This window comes from Cyprinodon tularosa, unplaced genomic scaffold (assembly GCF_016077235.1).
Source record: "Cyprinodon tularosa strain WSP-4 unplaced genomic scaffold, ASM1607723v1 ctg60, whole genome shotgun sequence".
In the NCBI taxonomy this organism is placed as follows: Eukaryota; Metazoa; Chordata; class Actinopteri; order Cyprinodontiformes; family Cyprinodontidae; genus Cyprinodon; species Cyprinodon tularosa.
In genome coordinates, this window is record NW_024039341.1 from 1,507,955 (window position 1) to 1,526,958 (window position 19,004).

General features: G+C 35.6%; 1 protein-coding gene and 1 pseudogene across 1 annotated transcript; both read right to left on the reverse strand.

Annotated features, from left to right (window-relative positions):
- Positions 1–755: 755 nt before the first annotated feature.
- On the reverse strand, positions 756–17,119 carry LOC119797855 (annotated as a pseudogene).
- Positions 10,399–15,498, reverse strand: LOC119797854 (sialic acid-binding Ig-like lectin 14). The gene is made up of 6 exons (XM_038307085.1): positions 15,412–15,498; positions 14,715–15,113; positions 14,159–14,479; positions 12,089–12,394; positions 11,802–11,910; positions 10,399–11,722 (listed from the first exon to the last, which is right to left on the reverse strand). The coding sequence occupies exons 1-6, from the start codon at positions 15,455–15,457 to the stop codon at positions 11,614–11,616; spliced, it is 1,290 nt and encodes a 429-aa protein (XP_038163013.1). The 5' UTR covers positions 15,458–15,498; the 3' UTR covers positions 10,399–11,613.
- Positions 17,120–19,004: the final 1,885 nt, after the last annotated feature.

Genomic DNA, 19,004 nt, shown 5'->3' on the forward strand with positions numbered 1-19,004 from the left:
GATATTCATGCTCTAGCATCAATGTCAACAATACAACTGAAAGATGTGTTTCTTTATTAGTTCAAAGATGTTATTAAATAATTTTCCCCAACTCTTCAAGAAAAGTAATACTTGCATACATTTTTTTATTATCTTTTGTTCTTTGACAAATTATTTTCTAATGAGCATAAAAACTTTGGATAAATGAGCAAACATAGTTTGAAACTCCATTAAGACTGAAATATAAACTTATAAAGAATAAAAAATTTTTAAAGCAGATATTTTTTGGCAAAGCTGCAAACATGAAAATAGATGCCTCAACATTCAACATAAAAGTACTTTAAGGTATAGTGGATGATCTTTCAGCTTTGAGTCCCAGGGGTAGCATCTTATGCAATGATTGTCCCACATGCCGATCTTTTTAATTCTTCCTCTTTTATTCCTGCACAGGTGCATGTCTAGGGTTTATATAACATGTAAGCTTCATTTATTCATTGTGGATCAACTACTGTTTTCAAACACTAAAATGTCTCACAGTCTCAGGGAGAAAAAGAATCTTACCAGTTTATAAGTAGGGAAGAAAGGCTTAGAACAGTGTGTGTCCTTGCTCCCTTTTCAAGGTTTGCCATAAATCATTAGAACTAGCTGGTAAACTTTGCAAAGATTTTACACCAGATGCCCTTCCTGACACACCCAGGGATCCATATGGGGTTGAATCCCCACATTTCAGTCTGAGACTTTAACCACATCACCATGGAAACGGTCAATATAGCCAGAAAATGACTTAGGAGTTTCTTATTTACATTACTGTAAAATCTGTCCACTATACCTTTGATAAATAGTGAAAATAAACTAAATAATAAACTTCAGTAACCAAAACCAACAGATGAAAGAAGCTAAGAAACATCAAATAACTAAATAAATCGACACAACATTCGCATACATGCTCTCTTCTTTTCTTTTGCATCCTAACAGTATATTTAATAAAAGTCAATTTTTTAGCAGGTTAGATCCAAGTTTCAATGATTCCTGTAGACATGTCAGCGTGGTCGTTGGACAATGGTGTCATACTCTGCTGATGTATCAGATTTCTGTAGAGACATGTAAGTTGGGTCACCTTCAGTTGGTTTCATCTTTTTTCTTGCATTCCTAAATAGAAAAATCTTGTTAAAACAAACAGCCTGTATGACTGGACCAGAAAACATTAAATGAAGCTGCTGTAACTCACCAAAGGAGCCAAATGTAGATCATACAGAGAACATTTACACTAAGCGAAACACCAGCAATGGCCCAGGGAAGAGCTGCATGGCCAGACCCACAATGTGTCACATGATTAGCTGAGAAATTACAGAAATACTGATAAATTGAGATGCATTTCATTTAAGCATTAAATATATAAGACTGCACTTAAAAACACACATTTTCTGCTGTACACAAAATTCCTAAATTAAAGTAACCACATCTGTATTTTAACAGATTTTTGCTATAAACATATCTTCTGTGTTTTGCTGTTGATAATTCTCCCGTAAGTCACTTTAAAATGCTGTCACTCTGATATTTTTGCTCCATTGATGGAGGGTTCAGCACTTAGACAGTAATTAATGATGGAAAAAGAGACATTTCCATATTTTTTCTGAAGGTAGATCAATGTGCTGTTATCTTCTTTCCTTAAAATATGATCCCCCTCTTCAGTTTCTGTTCCAGATTTAATCCGCCTGATAACTGATGGAGGAAAGCTGGTACAGAAGTGCTAAGAATTCTGACACGACAAAACCTGATTTTATTCTATTTAAAGTGACTGATTTGAAAACAAAAATATATATACATTTGGTATTGGTATTTGATTTTATAAAATTTACTCACATGTCACATGAACAATGACTTCTTCTGTCAGGTTATCATTCTGGTTTGTTGCTGTACAAATGTAGCGTCCAGCGTCTTCTGATGTTACATCAATGATGAGCAAAGAAGAATTATGAGGACTCTCATTCAGGAATGTTTCAGTGCTGTTATAAGACTTGTTTAAAACGTTGTTCTGCAGGTTGCAATCTGTTCCAACTTTATTCCACTTTATAACTGAGGGAGGGAAGCTGTCAACATTGCAGGTCAGATTCAGATCATCTCCTTCCTTTACTGTGGTTTTGCCAAAGATCTGAGGTTTTCTAAAGTCTGTGGAGAAAATATGTGGAATTAAACAAAACAAGGTGCAAAACTGTGCTTCAGACATTTGGTGCTGAACACTAACATGAACAACTCTTCAGAAATAACAAAACAATAAGCTTAAGAGGTGAATATCCATTTAGAATATTAACTTTCAAAACCAAATCAAAATATATTTTATTTTAATACATGTACTAACATTTAACATGAACAAAAACTTCTTTTGTCAGGTTGTTGTTCTGGTTTGTTGCTGTACAAATGTAACGTCTAGCTTCTTCTGTTGTTACAATAATGATGGAAAAAGAAACATTTCCACTTTCTTCCTGCAGGTAGATCAATGTTTTGTTATCTGCTTTCCTTAAAATATGATCCTTCAGATCAGTTTCTGTTCCAGATTTAGTCCACCTGATAACTGATGGAGGGAAGCTGTCCACACTGCAGGTCAGATTCAGATCATCTCCCTCCATCACTGTTGTTCTACTGTATATCTGTGGTTTTCTAATATCTGTGAAGTAAAAGTAGAGCTGAGGTTTAAACAGCTGAATGAACTAAGGATTTTTAGTAGGTTTTTAAAGTTTGTTAAAGAAATGTTCCTTTTTCTGATTATTCATCTGTGTTCTCAATATTTACTGATGGCTGAAACATTTGATAAAGATGAATTGTAATTAATCTATTGTTGAAATAATAGTCACCTAATGTAGTCATCGCCTAATCTTAGACCAAACAAATATCACTTGATTTGTCTATACATTTGTTATGGAAAAATCTATTTTTGTCAATTAATGTGCTGCTTCCTCCTTAAATAACATTTCACTTTGTTCAAGTTCTATCTCGTCAAACCATAGTTTATAAAGCATCTTTTGCAATCTAATTATTAACCATTCATAATGTACAGATTATTTGCCAAATATTTGTACCTTGGAGCCCTATATGAACCTATATCTCTGTATAAATTATAATTACTTCACAACCTAACTTAATCCAAATGATCAGCCTTTTCTTTCTTCAAATATTACACAGATTGAGCTAAAAGTGTCTTCAATAATAGTTATAGATCATGAGGTACTTACAGTTTACATTCAGTGTTGCCGTCTTTCTGGTTTCATTTCCTCTGAAACTGACCCGACAGGTTATATTGGTGTTGTGGTGATTTTCAACTGAAGGTTTAAAGGTCAGAGTTGAGCTGTGACTCTGTGTGACAGCGGTCAGATTCTCCGTTTTTGAAGCAGTGATGTTTCCCTGGATGTAAGAGTCCTTCTCTCCATTTCTTCTCCACATCCAGGTGATTTTAGGAGGAGAACCAGAGCAGAAACCAGGAGCAGTGCAGCTCAGAGTGACCTGCTGTCCCTCAATCAGAGGAGGAATCTTTACTTCTGGCTTTTGATTAAGATCTGATGGAAACACAGTTCATTGGTTATATCCCACCAAAATGTTTATTATTAACTTAAATTTGACAAGAAAGCTTCAATAACGCTAGATGTTTTATTTGTCTGTAAATAGAAAATAAAAAGGCCGTTTTGAATCTTGTGACCTTTCTACAATTTCTTTAGAGGTCAATAAAAACAGTAACAATGTTTTTCATCAGGTCTAAAAATAGGAATATATACATTTAACCTGTAATGTTTCCTACCTTTTACAGAGAGATTGGTGTATGCAACAGTATAAGAATATTTATCCCCAGGTCTGTCTCCTTCAACTTTGAGCAGATAATATCCAGAATCAGACTTTCTGAGATCATTGATTATGATGCTGCAGTTCTTCTGAGTCACATTAGGCTCCAGCAGTGATATTCGACCCTTGAACCCAGGCTGAACGTCTTGTTAGAGTGAAAGACACGGTCAGAATATGTACATCGGTTTGGGGGGTTTTCGCATTTAGACCAAATAATAACTTTTGGCTCAAAGACAGATTTTAAAGAACATGGTATCACAGCACAGAGTCCAGCCTCTGCTGTTATGGTTGTAGAGAGAGTAACACAGTAATAAGGATGTTGACACTTTTCTTCCTGTCCTAATGCACCTGTTGATAAACAAGAAAATACAAAGTTAGTAATCATTAGTTTTGGTTTTCATTGGTGACTACAATTACATTATCTGCTTTCAGAAAGCTCTTTGTCACTCAATGTCAACACAAAAAGTGAAGAATTAAAGATTTGTGATTGAACTATAGTCTGGTTGCTCTCCTTTATTTGTATGTCTGCTCATCAAACAGCAGCTGTATTTATTAGCAAACAAGGATAACAAGCAGATTTATTGTATTTTACATAAACACTGTTTGGATCACTATATGTTTGCAGAGGAGATTCATGCATTACCGTTGTTAGTAGAGAGAGACACAATTATCCAGATGAAAACCAACATCCTGATTTGATGCTGGAAACATTCAGTCCCAACAGGATGAAACTCTGGTGAAGAAGTTATAGAGAATTACTGAATCTGAATCAAAGCAGAGTTTAGACAGTAAATCACACCTACGTGTCATGATCTGGCCTGTTTGCTCTCCCTTAATTAGTTGTGTCTTTCACCTGTCGTTTTTCCCTCACTGCCTCAATTATCATTTATTCCTCTTATCTGTTTCCTTTGGTTTATATTCTGTTCAGCCTGAGCATTAGGGTCCAGATCATTAACTGTTTTTTTAGCCTGTCTGTTATGTGGATTCCAAGGTTCTTGTGCTGGATCCTGGCAGCCAGTGGAAAGAGGGTTTTGTGTCCGTCTCGTCTCCCGCTTGTCCGCTGTTCCTCCCCTGCTGAGCCCTCTGGGTTTTTGGCTCTGTACACGGTAATTTCAGTTTTTATCCAAGTAAGCCTGCGTCCAAGGTGGAGACCAGTTTAAAGGTCCTGCATTAAGTTCTGGTTCCACGTCCTGTCTCTGCTACCCTCTTCCACTGAGCCCCCCCGTCTGCTTCTGATCCTGTCTGCTCCTGTGCGTGACCGCTTGGTCATGCTTCTGGACTCTGTTGGACTCTGAACCTGCCTGGGAGCTCTACGATGCCTGGGAGCCTTGATCCTGTCTGTTCTGAATCCCTGACCAGGATGGGCTTCCTGCAAGACCTATGGGACTGGACTGTTAAACCAGGTAAGTGACCAACTCAGATAATCATCTTCTGTCAGATGAATGTGGTCACTTACCTGTGTTTCTCCCACAAACGGAGTGTCTGAGATTGGGTGGTGCTCCGCCCCCCACCTGCAGTCGCCGAATGCCACAGATCCTAGCAGCTCCCCTTTTAGTTTTGTTCTTAATTTAATAAACGTTTTGAACTTGCCTACTGACTGTCTCTCCTTAAATACTGGGTCCATCTGTCCTCGTTTCCTGACACTACGATACAGCATTTCTATCCTTGATGTTGCTTCCTGACAGTAGAACCACAGTTCATGAAAATTATAGACAATTCTTTTTTTTTTTTCTGTGACTTTATCTTTTTGGTTTGGAAAAATAAATGTGACTGCAAGTAGTTTACACCTGCAATAGATATGAGAAATTAAATGGTGCACATTTCTGTAATTTTGTAGCCTTGAAATATTAATTTAGAAAAACTTAACAATAAAACCCTAAAGTTCCATTTATCGTTTAACCCTCCAGGGTATATTTTACAGTCGATCAGTCTTATTAGAGCTAAAACTGTTATGAAATATCTTGATTACCTTTTGTCTCTTGCCCTTCTGTTCCTCTGTGTCTTTTCCTCAGATGACCAAACTGACTTCCTTCTTTTGTTTTTATATTCTTTCTTGCTCTGTAAGAATTGGGGAAGATTGTCAGCACTTAAAAAGAAAAGTGCTTGACCAATGAGAGAAGCTGAATTTATGATTTATAGATCTAATAGATGTTAGAAAGTATAGTTTGATAAGTTTTAATTTTCCATTAGTTCAAAATGTATTTTGCTTCGCCTGTGAGACTGAGGAGATGTGAACCTTTAAAAATGGAAAATAATCCCATAAATCATTTTCATCTTGTTAATGATAAATTTTCCTTTTGATACCTGATTTTCTTGGAGTCATAAGATGAACCTCTGAACAGATCGGGTTTTTAACTGAAACATGTTAATCAAAGCATAAACAGCCACCATTGTGATATTTCTTCTACCACAGAGTGCTGAGCCCTTCACTACCTTCTGTTTTTACAGAGTTTGTATAGCATCTATGAAGGTATGTAAGCTGGAGGTCTGCTGATGGCACCACAGTAGTAGGTCTCATTACCAACAGCTGCTGATGAAAACAATCTACCATGGTCTATGGTGCTGAGGGCAGGAACAATGCTGCCCCCTTTAGGAGAAAGTATGTAACAAAAGCTTAGAGTCTGGCATGTTTTCCTCTGATGAGAAGATATATTATTTTGTCCTAAAATAATTCTGTTGATCAATGCTTTGCATCTGATCCAATTCTTCATCAAATTTAACAAGTCCTATTTGCCAGGGCTCTGCCCTCTGGTTAAGTTTATTTGTAGTTGTTTTCTGTCAGTATTAAGGAGAATTAAACTGTATGGAATATGCAACAGATAGGATGGGTTTCGGTCAGGACACAGGAATGAAGAGCAAGAGTTGGTTTTCCTTTGCAACAGGCGTCACTAGCTGTGCACTTTATTGTGAACTCCATGTTGGAACAGTTCTGAAAAAAGAACAATAAACAATATATTCAAATATATTCATGGGCGTAGGTTTGCATAGGGACCATAGGGACATGTCCCTACCAAAATTTTGAACCGACCTAATTGTCCCGACCAATAATTGGATGTGAGCAACATGTTTATAATTTACAGCAGTAGTTGTTCCAGCAGTGGCTTCTTTTCCTCTCGCAGCTCCTCTGCCTGGTCTGTCCTGTCCCTTTCATGTAGCAGCGCATGGAACTGCGCTGCGCTGTTTAACTCAACTCTCATTGGTTGTTCTGCCTTAAGTTCCGCCTTCTCTCTCTCTGATTGGCTGTTTTCTAGTCCGCGTGTGATTGGAGCACAACATTGAAAATGTATTCACACTAGAATGCAGCGGTTACTACAATTAATATTAGGCTACAAAACCAGTCCCAATAAAAAAAATGAATATCATGTACACTAAAAAACAAAAACCTTTTTTTTCTTTTATAAAACGAAATATTCTGAGTCAGCCAGGAGTCCTGAAGACTGTTGGAAAAATGGGCAAATAAAGGCTGTAAGCCATCAACATTTCTGATTCTTAGCCACAGCCAACTAAAAAAAGAAAATGTGAATGTTTCCTTTTTACCGATATTGTAATATTAAGTTGATATTACTGTTTTCATTTTTTTGTTTTTATTTTTACAATTTTGATATAACTGATCTAAGTGGGTTGCTCTGTGGGGAAAGGCACATTTTACATTTATATTACTGTATGTTTTAAAGTCTCTATACTCCAGTTAATGATGAATCACTTACTAAATTAGTTGACGATTATTGAAATAATCTATTAATATGATTCATTTTTTTCAGCCCCAGATGAAATACATGTAATTGGCTAGACAGAGTAACTACAGCCCAGATGTTCAACTTTTATAGTGAAGTTAATATTTTAATGAATGTATTATTTGGCTTGATACAGAGAGAGAATAGTAGGTACAAATATTAGAGTGGGGTTTAACTCTGCACAATTCTGTATCTTCAAAAGAAAATACTGTATTTACCTTCTCTCTTAGTCGTTCAAATGAAACCGTTTTCAAAGTGGAAAACAGTCCTAATTCCACATTGATCAGAGCCGGTGATACTTCAAACATTAATAAACAGCATCTAATGAGTGTAGAGCTTATAACATTTTTATTAATGGAGCAAAATGTTGCTTTTCTCTTTTAACAATGAATTCCTCTTATCAGTACGGATGCTCACATCGAGCATAAAAAAGGGCATGCATATTGCATAGCACCAATGACACCAGACCAATAGTGTCCCTACCAAAGTTCAAATCAGACCTACGCCCTTGAATATATTGTATTTAATGCTTTGATGCTCTCATAAAACACGCCGTCCCTCCCTGCTCCCCTCTCCCTCGCGGAGAAAGGCTGCCGACCGTGATACACGCAACTAAAAAATGTTTACATCAAGTCTGCTTGCTTGTAGATAATATAAACAAATAAATTAGGCTTTCAGGAATAAGGGAAGCATTTAAGGCAGAACAATTAGTACTCACTTTTGTCATTCACTCAACACCAGAAGTGTCACATTAAGGCACCCGCAAACAAACGTGGATAAGACACTGGCTCAACTGAAAAGCTGCCAACGGAACGACCCCATAAAATCAGAACAGTAACTCGCATCCGCCTAAAGATAATACGGCCCTGTTCGAAAACCTGGGCGGTCTACCTAGACTGGATCCTTCGAAGTCCGTGAAAATAAGGAGACCGGAAGAGTTTTGGCTGTGAATTCGAACAGGTCTACCCCCGCCGAAGGCTATGTTGCTTAGCAACCGTGAAAGTTGACACACAAAACAGGAAAAGAATGAAAACCGAAGTTTTCATAACTGTTTGTTTATTTATTATTTTTTTTATTTTAAAGTGAACACAGACTACACTCACAAGAATCCAGAGTGGAATAAAGGTTCCAACCACCGGGAGCAGGGACAAATGAAATCAAATGTAATGATAGAAAGAAACCTTAGTCAGTTAAATAACCTGCTGCTGTCATTCTGCACATCTCTGATTTTGCTGCTATTTTCAAATATCCATTACTGTAAAAATGTCCATAGCTGCATATTGGTTATTTAGTCTCCAATTTGATATTGTTAAAACACTTTACAGTACTTTATTGTTTATATTTTAACTCTTCCCTATTATGTTATTCTTATACATTTTTCTAAGGTCCTCATTTGTGTGACCATTTTCAATAATCTTTCTGCTGCTGTAAATTTGCCCATTGTGGGACAATAAAGAGATTTTCTATTCTATAAAAGGGGTAGAAAGATATAAGTGAATCTAAACAATGTATGTATAAAAAATATATCAGCAAAATCTCTAATATTCAACAACAAAAAATACTTAATTTATTGTGAGAAACAGCAATAAAAAAATTATACTCCTATCAGATTTATAGTCCCCACCCTGCAGATATATTAGAATCTGTCCTTAAATCACAGCCAAACCCATTTACACAGTAACAGATTAAAACCTTTAGATGAACCAAACATTACCGCCACATATCTGACTCTATAACCATTAAAACAACTATTTTCATTCATTTCAGACGGAACTATTCACAGACTGGATTATATTAAACTGAACTTCCAATTTTCACCACTGTTTGGCGCCAAGTAACCTTTCCTCTAATCATGGCTTGCTTGGTCTCGCAATGAATCCTGGGATATCCAAGGATACAGGGGATACATCGGACCGTCCTTCAAATCCGGCAAAAAGAAGGACGCATTTTAAGGCCGCATAACGAGGACTCTTGGAATCCGACCAGACCTCGGCGCCGCGCTATGACGTAATCATCCTTCGAATCTGGCCTTCTAAGGACGCGTCCTAGGTTTTCAAACAGAGCATACGAGTGCTTCTTTATTATCCATCCACACGAGGAGTGCTGTGCTACTACTACTGCAAATAACCTCAACAAAAAAGTAGTGAAAAAAAAATAATATATATATATATATATATATATATATATATATATATATATATATATATATATATATATATATATATATATATATATATATATATATATATATATATATATATATATATATATAACAGTGATATAAACATATGACTGTAAATTTACAGTTCTAACATTTTTTTGTTTGTTTTGTTTTTCAAAGAAAAAATTTGAACACCTTAAATTGTGATGTTTAGGGATATTTCTCCACATACTGTATGTCCCAAATCCACAGAGACATATTGTGTTGTGATGGTGTTGGTGCATTTCTCAAGCTTGTCCTGAATATGTCAGATATTCATTTTCACATATGAGTTTGAACTGAGAAATGCAATTGGAAATACCTGGAGAGAACCAAAACACATACCTGTACATAGAGAACAAATAAGATAGGGTCCTGACATGAATTTAAACATCTGAGCTTTCAGCTTCAAGAGAATAATGCTAACAACTACACCACCATGTAGGGGTGTCTAAAACACAGACTGTGTAAACATGCTACATAGTTAAGCTTATATCATGCAACCTAAAATAATCTAACATATTGAGGGTTTCACTTTGATGGTTACATTTTTTTTTCAATAATAATTTTCAATATCCATTAAAAATACAGAATAAAAAAAGTTTTTTTTTCTTAATTCTAAATTGTATTTCTTTTTTCAGTAAAGACTCCACCTATGTCTAAAATGTTTGGACTGATGCCGATTCCAGATGTTAGAGATAAAACCCAAAGTAAAAAAAAATCCCTCATTGTGCTCAGAAACCTGGACAATGAAGTTTGTTCTGATATTAATGCTCTAGCATCAATGTCAACAATACAACTGAAAGTTCTGTGTTTCTATATTAGTTCAAAGATGTTATCAAATAATTTTCACCAACTCTTCAAGAAAAGTAATACTTGCATATATTTTTTTTTAATTATCATTTGTTCTTTGACAAATTATTTTCTAATGAGCATAAACACTTTGGATAAATGAGCAAACATATTTTGAAACTCCATTAAGACTGAAATATAAACTTATAAAGAATAAAAAATATTTTAAAGCAGATATTTTTTGGCAAAGCTGCAAACATGAAAATAGATGCCTCAACATTCAACATAAAAATACTTTAAGGTGTAGTGGATGATCTTTCAGCTTTGAGTCCCAGGGGTAGCATCTTATGCAATGATTGTCCCACATGCCGATCTTTGTAATTCTTCCTCTTTTATTCCTGTACAGGTGCATGTCTAGGGTTTATATAACATGTAAGCTTCATCCATTCATTGTGGATCAACTACTGTTTTCAAACACTAAAATGTCTCACATTCTCAGGGAGATAAAAATCAAACCAGATTATAAGTTTAGATGAAAGGCTTAGAACAGTGCGTGTTCTTGCTCCCTTGTTCAAGGTTCGCTATAACAAATCCTTACAACTAGCTGGTAAACTTTGCAAAGATTTTTCACCAGATGCCCTTCCTGACACACACAGGGGTCCATCTGGGGTTGGATCCCCTCATTTCAGTCTGAGACTATAACCACATCACCATGGAAACGGTCAATATAGCCAGAATATATTTGAAAGATTTTTCCTGGTGATTCCAGAAGAAAGGGTAGAATGGTTTTTCACATGTGCAGTTATTCAGGAAATGACTTAGGAGTTTTTTTTTTATCTACATTACTGAAAAAATCTGTCCACTACACCATTGGTAAATACTGAAAATAAACTAAATATTAAACTTCAGTGACCAAAACCAAGAGATGAAAGAAGCTAACGTCAAAAGACTAAATAAATCGACACAATATTAACATACATGCTCTCTTCTTTTCTTTTGCATCCCTTAACAGTATATTTAATAAAAGTCCAGTTTTTAGCAGGTTAGATGCAAGTTTCAATGATTCCTGTAGACATGTCAGCGGGGTCGTTGGACAATGGTGTCATACTCTGCTGATGTATCAGATTTCTGTAGAAACATGTAAGTTGGGTCACCTTCAGTGGGTTTCATCTTTTTTCTTGTGTTCCTAAATAGAAAAATATTGTTAAAACAAACAGCCTGTACGAATGGACCAGAAAACATAATATTTAGCTGCTGTAACTCACCAAAGGAGCCAAATGTAGATCATACAGAGAACATTTACACTAAGTGAAACACCAGCAATGGCCCAGGGAAGAGCTGCACAGCCAACCCCACAATGTGTCACATGATTAGCTAAGAAATTACAGAAATACTGATAAATTGAGATGCATTTCATTTAAGCATTAAAATATATAAGACTGCACTTAAAAACACACATTTTTCTGCTGTACACAAAATTCCTAAATTAAAGTAACCACATCTGGATGTTAACAGATTTCTGCTATAAACATATCTTATGTGTTTTGCTCACATGTCACATGAACAATGACTTCTTCTGTCAGGTTGTCATTCTGGTTTGTTGCTGTACAAATGTAGCGTCCAGCGTCTTCTGATGTTACATTTATGATGAGCAAAGAAGAATTATGAGGACTCTCATTCAGGAATGTTTCAGTGCTGTTATAAGACTTGTTTAAAATGTTGTACTGCAGGTTAGTTTCTGTTCCAACTTTAGTCCACTTTATGAATGACGGAGGGAAGCTGTCAACACTGCAGGCCAGATTCAGATCATCTCCTTCATTTACTGTGGTTTTGCCAAAGATCTGAGGTTTTCTAAAGTCTGTGGAGAAAATATGTGGAATTAAACAAAACAAGGTACAAAACTGTGCTTTAGACCCTCTGTGCTGAACACTAACATGAAATACTCTTAAGAAATAACAAAACAATAAGCTTAAAGGGGAACACCGTTTTTTTTTTTGGCCCCTTGATTTTACGTTATTACATCATGTTTAACTCACTCATATGAGTTTTGTGTCATTTGGAGCCGTTCCAAAGATATTCAGTATTGTTATATCCAAGTAACGTCTTACTATGGGCAGCGAGTTGAAGGCACAATCTAAGCTGTTCATAATTTATTCTTTATGGTACGCCAGCATTCATAACATGTAGGAGAATCACTGTTCCCGAGACATCCACGGCTATAGTTTTTATATTTATATTTTTTTTAAACAAAGCGGAGTGTGTATGACGTCATACACGCACCGGACTGGAATTGTGACCGGCAGCCCGGATTAGAAGCGGCTACGCTCTATCCCTTCCATTCATTCGGCTACTGTAGCTAATCTGAATCGTTCAATTCCATTTCGAGAGTGAGATCATCTGAGGTAGTAGCACTAGACATCTTCCTGGCATGTGAGTAAAACTAGCAGCAGTTCAGCGGATTTTGATTCTATCTTGATTTTTGATTGATGATTTTATCCGGTAGCACTTTGAGATTTAAAAAAAAAATGTAAAGTGCATTACAAATAAAATTTATTATTATCATTATTATTATTATTATTAGAACATGATGTAATAACGTCACATCAAGAGGAAATGTAACAAGCTGGTGTTCCCCTGTAAGAGGTGGATTTCCATTTAGAATATTGAGTTTTAAAACCAAAATATATTTGCTATTTTATTTTGATAAATCTACTAGCATGTCACATTAACAACGACTTCTTTTGTCAAGTATTAATGATGGAAAAAGAGGCATTTCCACTTTCTTCCTGCAGGTAGATCAATGTTTTGTTATCTGCTTTCCTTAAAACATGATCCTGCAGATCAGGTTCTGTTCCAGATTTAGTCCACCTGATAATTGATGGAGGGAAGCTGTCCACACTACAGGTCAGATTCAGATCATCTCCCTCCATCACTGTTGTTCTACCGTATATCTGAGATTTTCTAATATCCTTGGAGCAAAACTAGAGCTGAAGTTTAAACAGCTTAATGAATTAAGGATTTTAAGTAGGTTTTTGAAGTTAGTCAGTTATATATTTATTTTTCTGATTAGTCATCTATGTTCTCGATATTTAGTAATGGCTGAAACATTTAATAAGATTAATCTTAATTAATTGATTATTCAAATAAAAGTCACCTAATGTCATTTCCTAATCATAAACCATACAAATATTATTTGTTAAAGAAGAAAACAACTTAGCACAGTAATTAACCTAAAACTATAGAAAATGTATTTATTATTGAAAAATCCATATTTGTCACTTAATGTGCTGCTTCCTCCTTAAGTAACATTTATCTTTGTCCAAGTTCTATCAAGTTCAAAACCATATTTTATAAAGCATCTTTTGTGATCTGATTATTAACCAGTCATAATGTACAGATTAATAGCCAAATATTTGTACCTTGGAGCCCTATATGAACCACTTAATCCCACATCAGTATGATCAGGTATTGGTATTTATTTAACAATCTCTGAGGTATAAATTATTAATAATTATTTCACAATCAAACTTAATCCAAGTGATCAGCCTTTTCTTTCTTCAAATATTGCACAGATGGAGTTAAAAGTATATTTAATAATAGTTATAGATCATGAGGTACTTACAGTTTACATTCAGTGTTTCAGTCCTCTTTCTGGTTTCATTTCCTCTGAAACTGACCCGACAGGTTATAATGGTGTTGTGGTTTTCAGCTGAAGGTTCAAAGGTCAGAGTTGAGCTGTGACTCTGTTTGACAGCAGTCAGATTCTCAGTTTTTGAAGCAGTGATATTTCCCTGGATGTAAGAGTCCTTCTCTCCTTTTCTTCCGAACATCCAGGTGATTTTAGGAGGAGACCCAGAGCAGAAACCAGGAGCAGTGCAGCTCAGAGTGACCTGCTGTCCCTCAATCAGAGGAGGAATCTTAACTTCTGGCTTTTGGTTAAGATCTGATGGAAACACAGTTCATTGGTTATATCCCCCAAAATGTTTATTATTAACTTAAATTTGACAAGAAAGCTTCAATAACGTTAGATTATTTATTTGTATGTAAATTTAAAATAAAAAGGCCGTTTTGAATCTTGTGAACTCTCTACAATTGATTTAGATGTCAATAAAAATAGTAAAGTATTTCATCAGGTCTAAAAATAGGATTATATACATTTATCTTGTGATGTTTCCTACCTTTTACAGAGAGATTGGTGTATGCAACAGTATAAAAAAATGTATCCTTTTCTCCGTCTCCTTCAACTCTGAGCAGATAATATCCAGAATCAGACTTTCTGAGATCATTGATTATAATCCTGCAGTTCTTCTGAGTCACATCAGGCTCCAGCAGTGATACTCGACCTTTGAACCCAGACTGAATATCTGTATTGCTCTTGTCAGAGTGAAAGACAGGGTCAGAATGTGTACATCGGTATTGGGGTTTTTCACATTTAAACCACATAATAACTTTTGGCTCAAATTCAGATTTGAAAGAGCATGGTATCACAGCACAGAGTCCAGCCTCTGCTGTTATGGTTGTAGAGAGAGTAACACAGTAACCAAGTTGTTGACACTTTTCTCCCTGTCCTAATGCACCTGTTGATAAACAAGAATATACAAAGTTAGTAATCATTGGTTTTGGATTTCATTGGTGACTACAATTACATTATCTGCTTTCAGAAAGCTCTTTGTCAGTCAATGTCAACACAAAAGGTGAAGAATTAAAGATTTGTGATTGAACAATAGTCTGGTTGTTATCCTTTATTTGTATGTCTGCTCATCAAACAGCAGCTGTATTTATCAGCAAATCTGGATAACAAGCAGATTTATTGCATTTTACATAAATACTATTTTGATCACTATATTTTTGCAGAGGAGAAGATTCATGCATTACCGTTGTTAGTAGAGAGAGACACAATTATCCAGATAAAAACCAACATCCTGATTTGATGCTGAAAACATTCAGTCCCAACAGGACAAACCTCTGGTGAAGAAGTTATAGAGAATTACTGAACCTGAATCAAAGCAAAGTTTAGACAATAAATCACACATACAATACAGCATTTCTATCCTTTATGTTGCCTCCTGACAGAAGAAACATTGTTCATGAAAATTGTACAAATTTTTTTTCCTAATTATCTGTGACTTTATATCTTTTTAGTTTGGAAAAGATAAATGTGACTGTAAACAGTGTTGGGCACGTTACTTTGAAAAAGTAATTTGCTATAGTTACTAGTTACTTCTCTCAAAAAGAGTTACTGAGTTACTCTACAATAAAAGTAACTAGTTACTAGTAAAAGTAACTATTGCGTTTCTCTCCCCCGTAACCCTCACCACCTGGCCCCCATCTATCTCTGTGTGTTTCAAAAGCCAGCTGAATAGAGTGGACGACAAAGACAAGTACAGAAATCAAATCAGGGGGGAACGCTATCTGACGGGCCTATAAACCCCGTCAGATAGCGTTCCCCCTGCTTAACATGGGGGAACGGTATCTGATGTGGTGTAAATATCATCAGGCTGCATTACCTCTACTCATGGGTGTGAAGTGAACAGGACGTTCAGATCTGGTGAGTGTATAATATTAAAAACTGGGGATGTCTAATTCTGAAATCCTGTGTGTTTGGGTTGTTATAGATACTTCAACATCTATCTATCTATCTATCTATCTCCCTTTCTCCATATAGGCTGACATTTGATCCTTCGCGCTCTCCGTAGTTCCCCTGTGGGCAGCTGCCTTTAGCGGGCAAGCGCGTTTCCTGTTGCGTGCCAGTGAATCGTGCCGCCTGCGCTGTGTGGAGATGCAGGGGAAACCGTATCTGATGGGGAAACGCAGCTCGACGTAACACTGGTATTTCCATGTGGAAAAAGCTGTTTTGCTTCTGGATCCTCCTCACTCTCCATCTCTCTGTGTGTGCTGTACGTTAACACCCGTAACAGCCAATCTCATCTTCCCCTCTCTCATGACAAGGCGCGCACAAGTCCAATTATGAAAAAAAGGTTCAATGTGCGACCTGAGTAAAGCGCAGTAACGGGGTGTCTGCAATGGTAACTGCGTTATAGTTATAGTTACAGTCAAAGTAATAAGTTAACCTTTTCATAACAGGAGGACCCAAATTTGGGTCCTCAGCACTCGCCCCAAGATGGTTTTTCGACCTGTAACATATTCTCTGGGGTCTTGCCTTTATTTTGATACCAAAACAATTAAAATAAACTCTGTAGTTCTTGAGATATATTCAATTAATCTTGGGCATGTTATTTTCAAGCATATTTCTCGAAAACAGGCCTAGTGTCCAAGTGGTAGTTACCCGTTACTTAAAAACGCCGTTACTTTCAACACCGTTACTCCCATCACTGATTGTAAATAGTTGACACCTGCAATAGATATGAGAATTAAATGGTGCACATTTCTGCAATTTTCTAGGCTTGAAATATTGATTTTCAAACACCTAACAATAACACCCTGAAGTTCCATTTATCATTTAACCCTCCAGGGTATGTTTTACAATTGATCAGTGTTTTAGAGCCAAAACTGTTATTAAATATCTTGATTACCTTTTGTCTCTTGCCCTTCTGTTCCTCTAATCGTCTGTGTCTTTTCCTCACAGACGACCAAACTGACTTCTTCTCCTTTCCTTTTTATTTCTTCTTTTTTGCTCAGTAAGAAATGGGGAAGTTAGTCAGTACTTATAAAAAAAGAAGTGCTTGACCATTGAGAGAAGATGAATTTATGGTTTATACATCTAACAGATGTTAATAGAAAGTATAGTTTGATTATAAAAGTTTTAATTTTCTATATATTCTAAATGTATTTTGCTTCGCCTGTGAGACTGAGGAGATGTGAACCTTTAAAAATGGAAAATAATCCCATAAATCATTTTAGATCTTCTTTGTTAATGATTAAATTTCCTTTTGATACCTGATTTTCTTGGAGTCATAAGATGAACCTCTGAATAGAACAGAGAAAGTTTTTAATTGAAGCATGTTAATCAGAGTATAAACAGCCACCTGGAAACATGCGATATTTCTTCTACAGTATCAGATCTATCACAGAGTGATATCACAGTGAATCACAGAGTGCTGAGTCCTTCACTACCTTCTGTTTTTAAACATGTTTATTCAGCAGCAACTATGAAGGTATGTAAGCTGGAGGTCTGCTGATGGCATCACAGTAGTAGGTCTCATTACCAACAGCTCCTGATGAAAACAATTACAACAAGTATGTAACAAAGTTTAGAGTCTTATTAGAATACATATTGTTTAGTTCTAAAATAATTCTGCTGAATAATGCTTTTTCCATTTGATCCTTCATCAAATTTAAAAAGCTCTATTCAAATATGATAACTCGCCAAAAAGTAAACCACGGTCTCAACAGTTTAGAAATTATAGATTATGAATAGAGCTTTTTAAATTTGATGAAGGATCATTGTTTCATCAACAATGCATTTAGCTTTTTTTTTACTAAATGCATTGTTAATGAAAATCAGTGTATAAATTAAAATCCCACATAAAGTGTAAATCAATTAGATTAATAAGATTTTTTTATCCCCATCCATAAATTATACATTTAGAGTTGCATTTATATGTTTAATGAAACGTCAGTACTTTAAAAAACGTTCAGCACGTCCTTAGTAAGCGCATCAAAATCTGCTGCAGGTGTATAACTAATGTAATAGGAAGAGGAATATGTGGCAGACCAAATTATTTACCAGCCCAGGTTTCCAGGACAATTAAACTCACTGGTTTGCAACAGCCCTGCCATCCAACATGCAGGTAGGTCAATGTGCTGTTTGATGTGTAGCGTGTTGCTCCGTCTGTCTTTTTATTTCTTAAATTTAGCTAAATTCAAGTACATGATGAAACAAACAGGCATCATCGGCAAATTCTCTGCAGCACTTAGATATGAGGAGCTGAAGTAGATCATAAACTCTGTGGATATTTGTGCTACATATCAAGCATCCAGTACTGAAAGAAGATTTTGTTTAATTTTCTAGTGACATCTATTACAGCTTTTTATTTATGGGTATTAATCATTAAATACTTTTAACTATTATACAATTTATATTTGTAATAATGCAAAAAAAACAACCAAACTGTAATGTAGGAGTTTCAGTAATTTATACTGTATCACAATCTTCAGCACACATTTAATTGTGCAAAAGGTGAACATTATGACTAAAAGGTGTAACATAATTTTTTTTCCAGAGCTGAAGCTTCAACCTGGCCAAAGCAGAACTCTTACATCTAGCACACTACACATTTCATGAACCAAAGATTTTGTTTGTCTTTTTAATTTTAAGTCAGAAAAAACATCTTAAATTTGACATTTTTAAAAATACTGTTGGTCAGTTGCACCTGATTTCTATTCTTCTTGTCATGTTCTTACTGGAATACTGTTCTGCAGTTATGTACAGTCTATTGAGTTATTTTTTGTTCTAATTCTTTATTACATAAAATTGTATAGTAATCTCTGCCTTGTCATAATTGTTC

Bases quoted from the DNA above. Each gene is read 5' to 3' on its own strand.
- LOC119797854 (XM_038307085.1), bottom strand. From the start codon at position 15,457: ATGTTGGTTTTTATCTGGATAATTGTGTCTCTCTCTACTAACAACG. The intron at 15,114-15,411 runs GTAATGCATGAA...GTTTATCAACAG, and splicing joins GTCTCTCTCTACTAACAACG to GTGCATTAGGACAGGGAGAA. The intron at 11,911-12,088 runs GTGAGCAAAACA...GTAATTTCTTAG, and splicing joins AGTCATTGTTCATGTGACAT to CTAATCATGTGACACATTGT.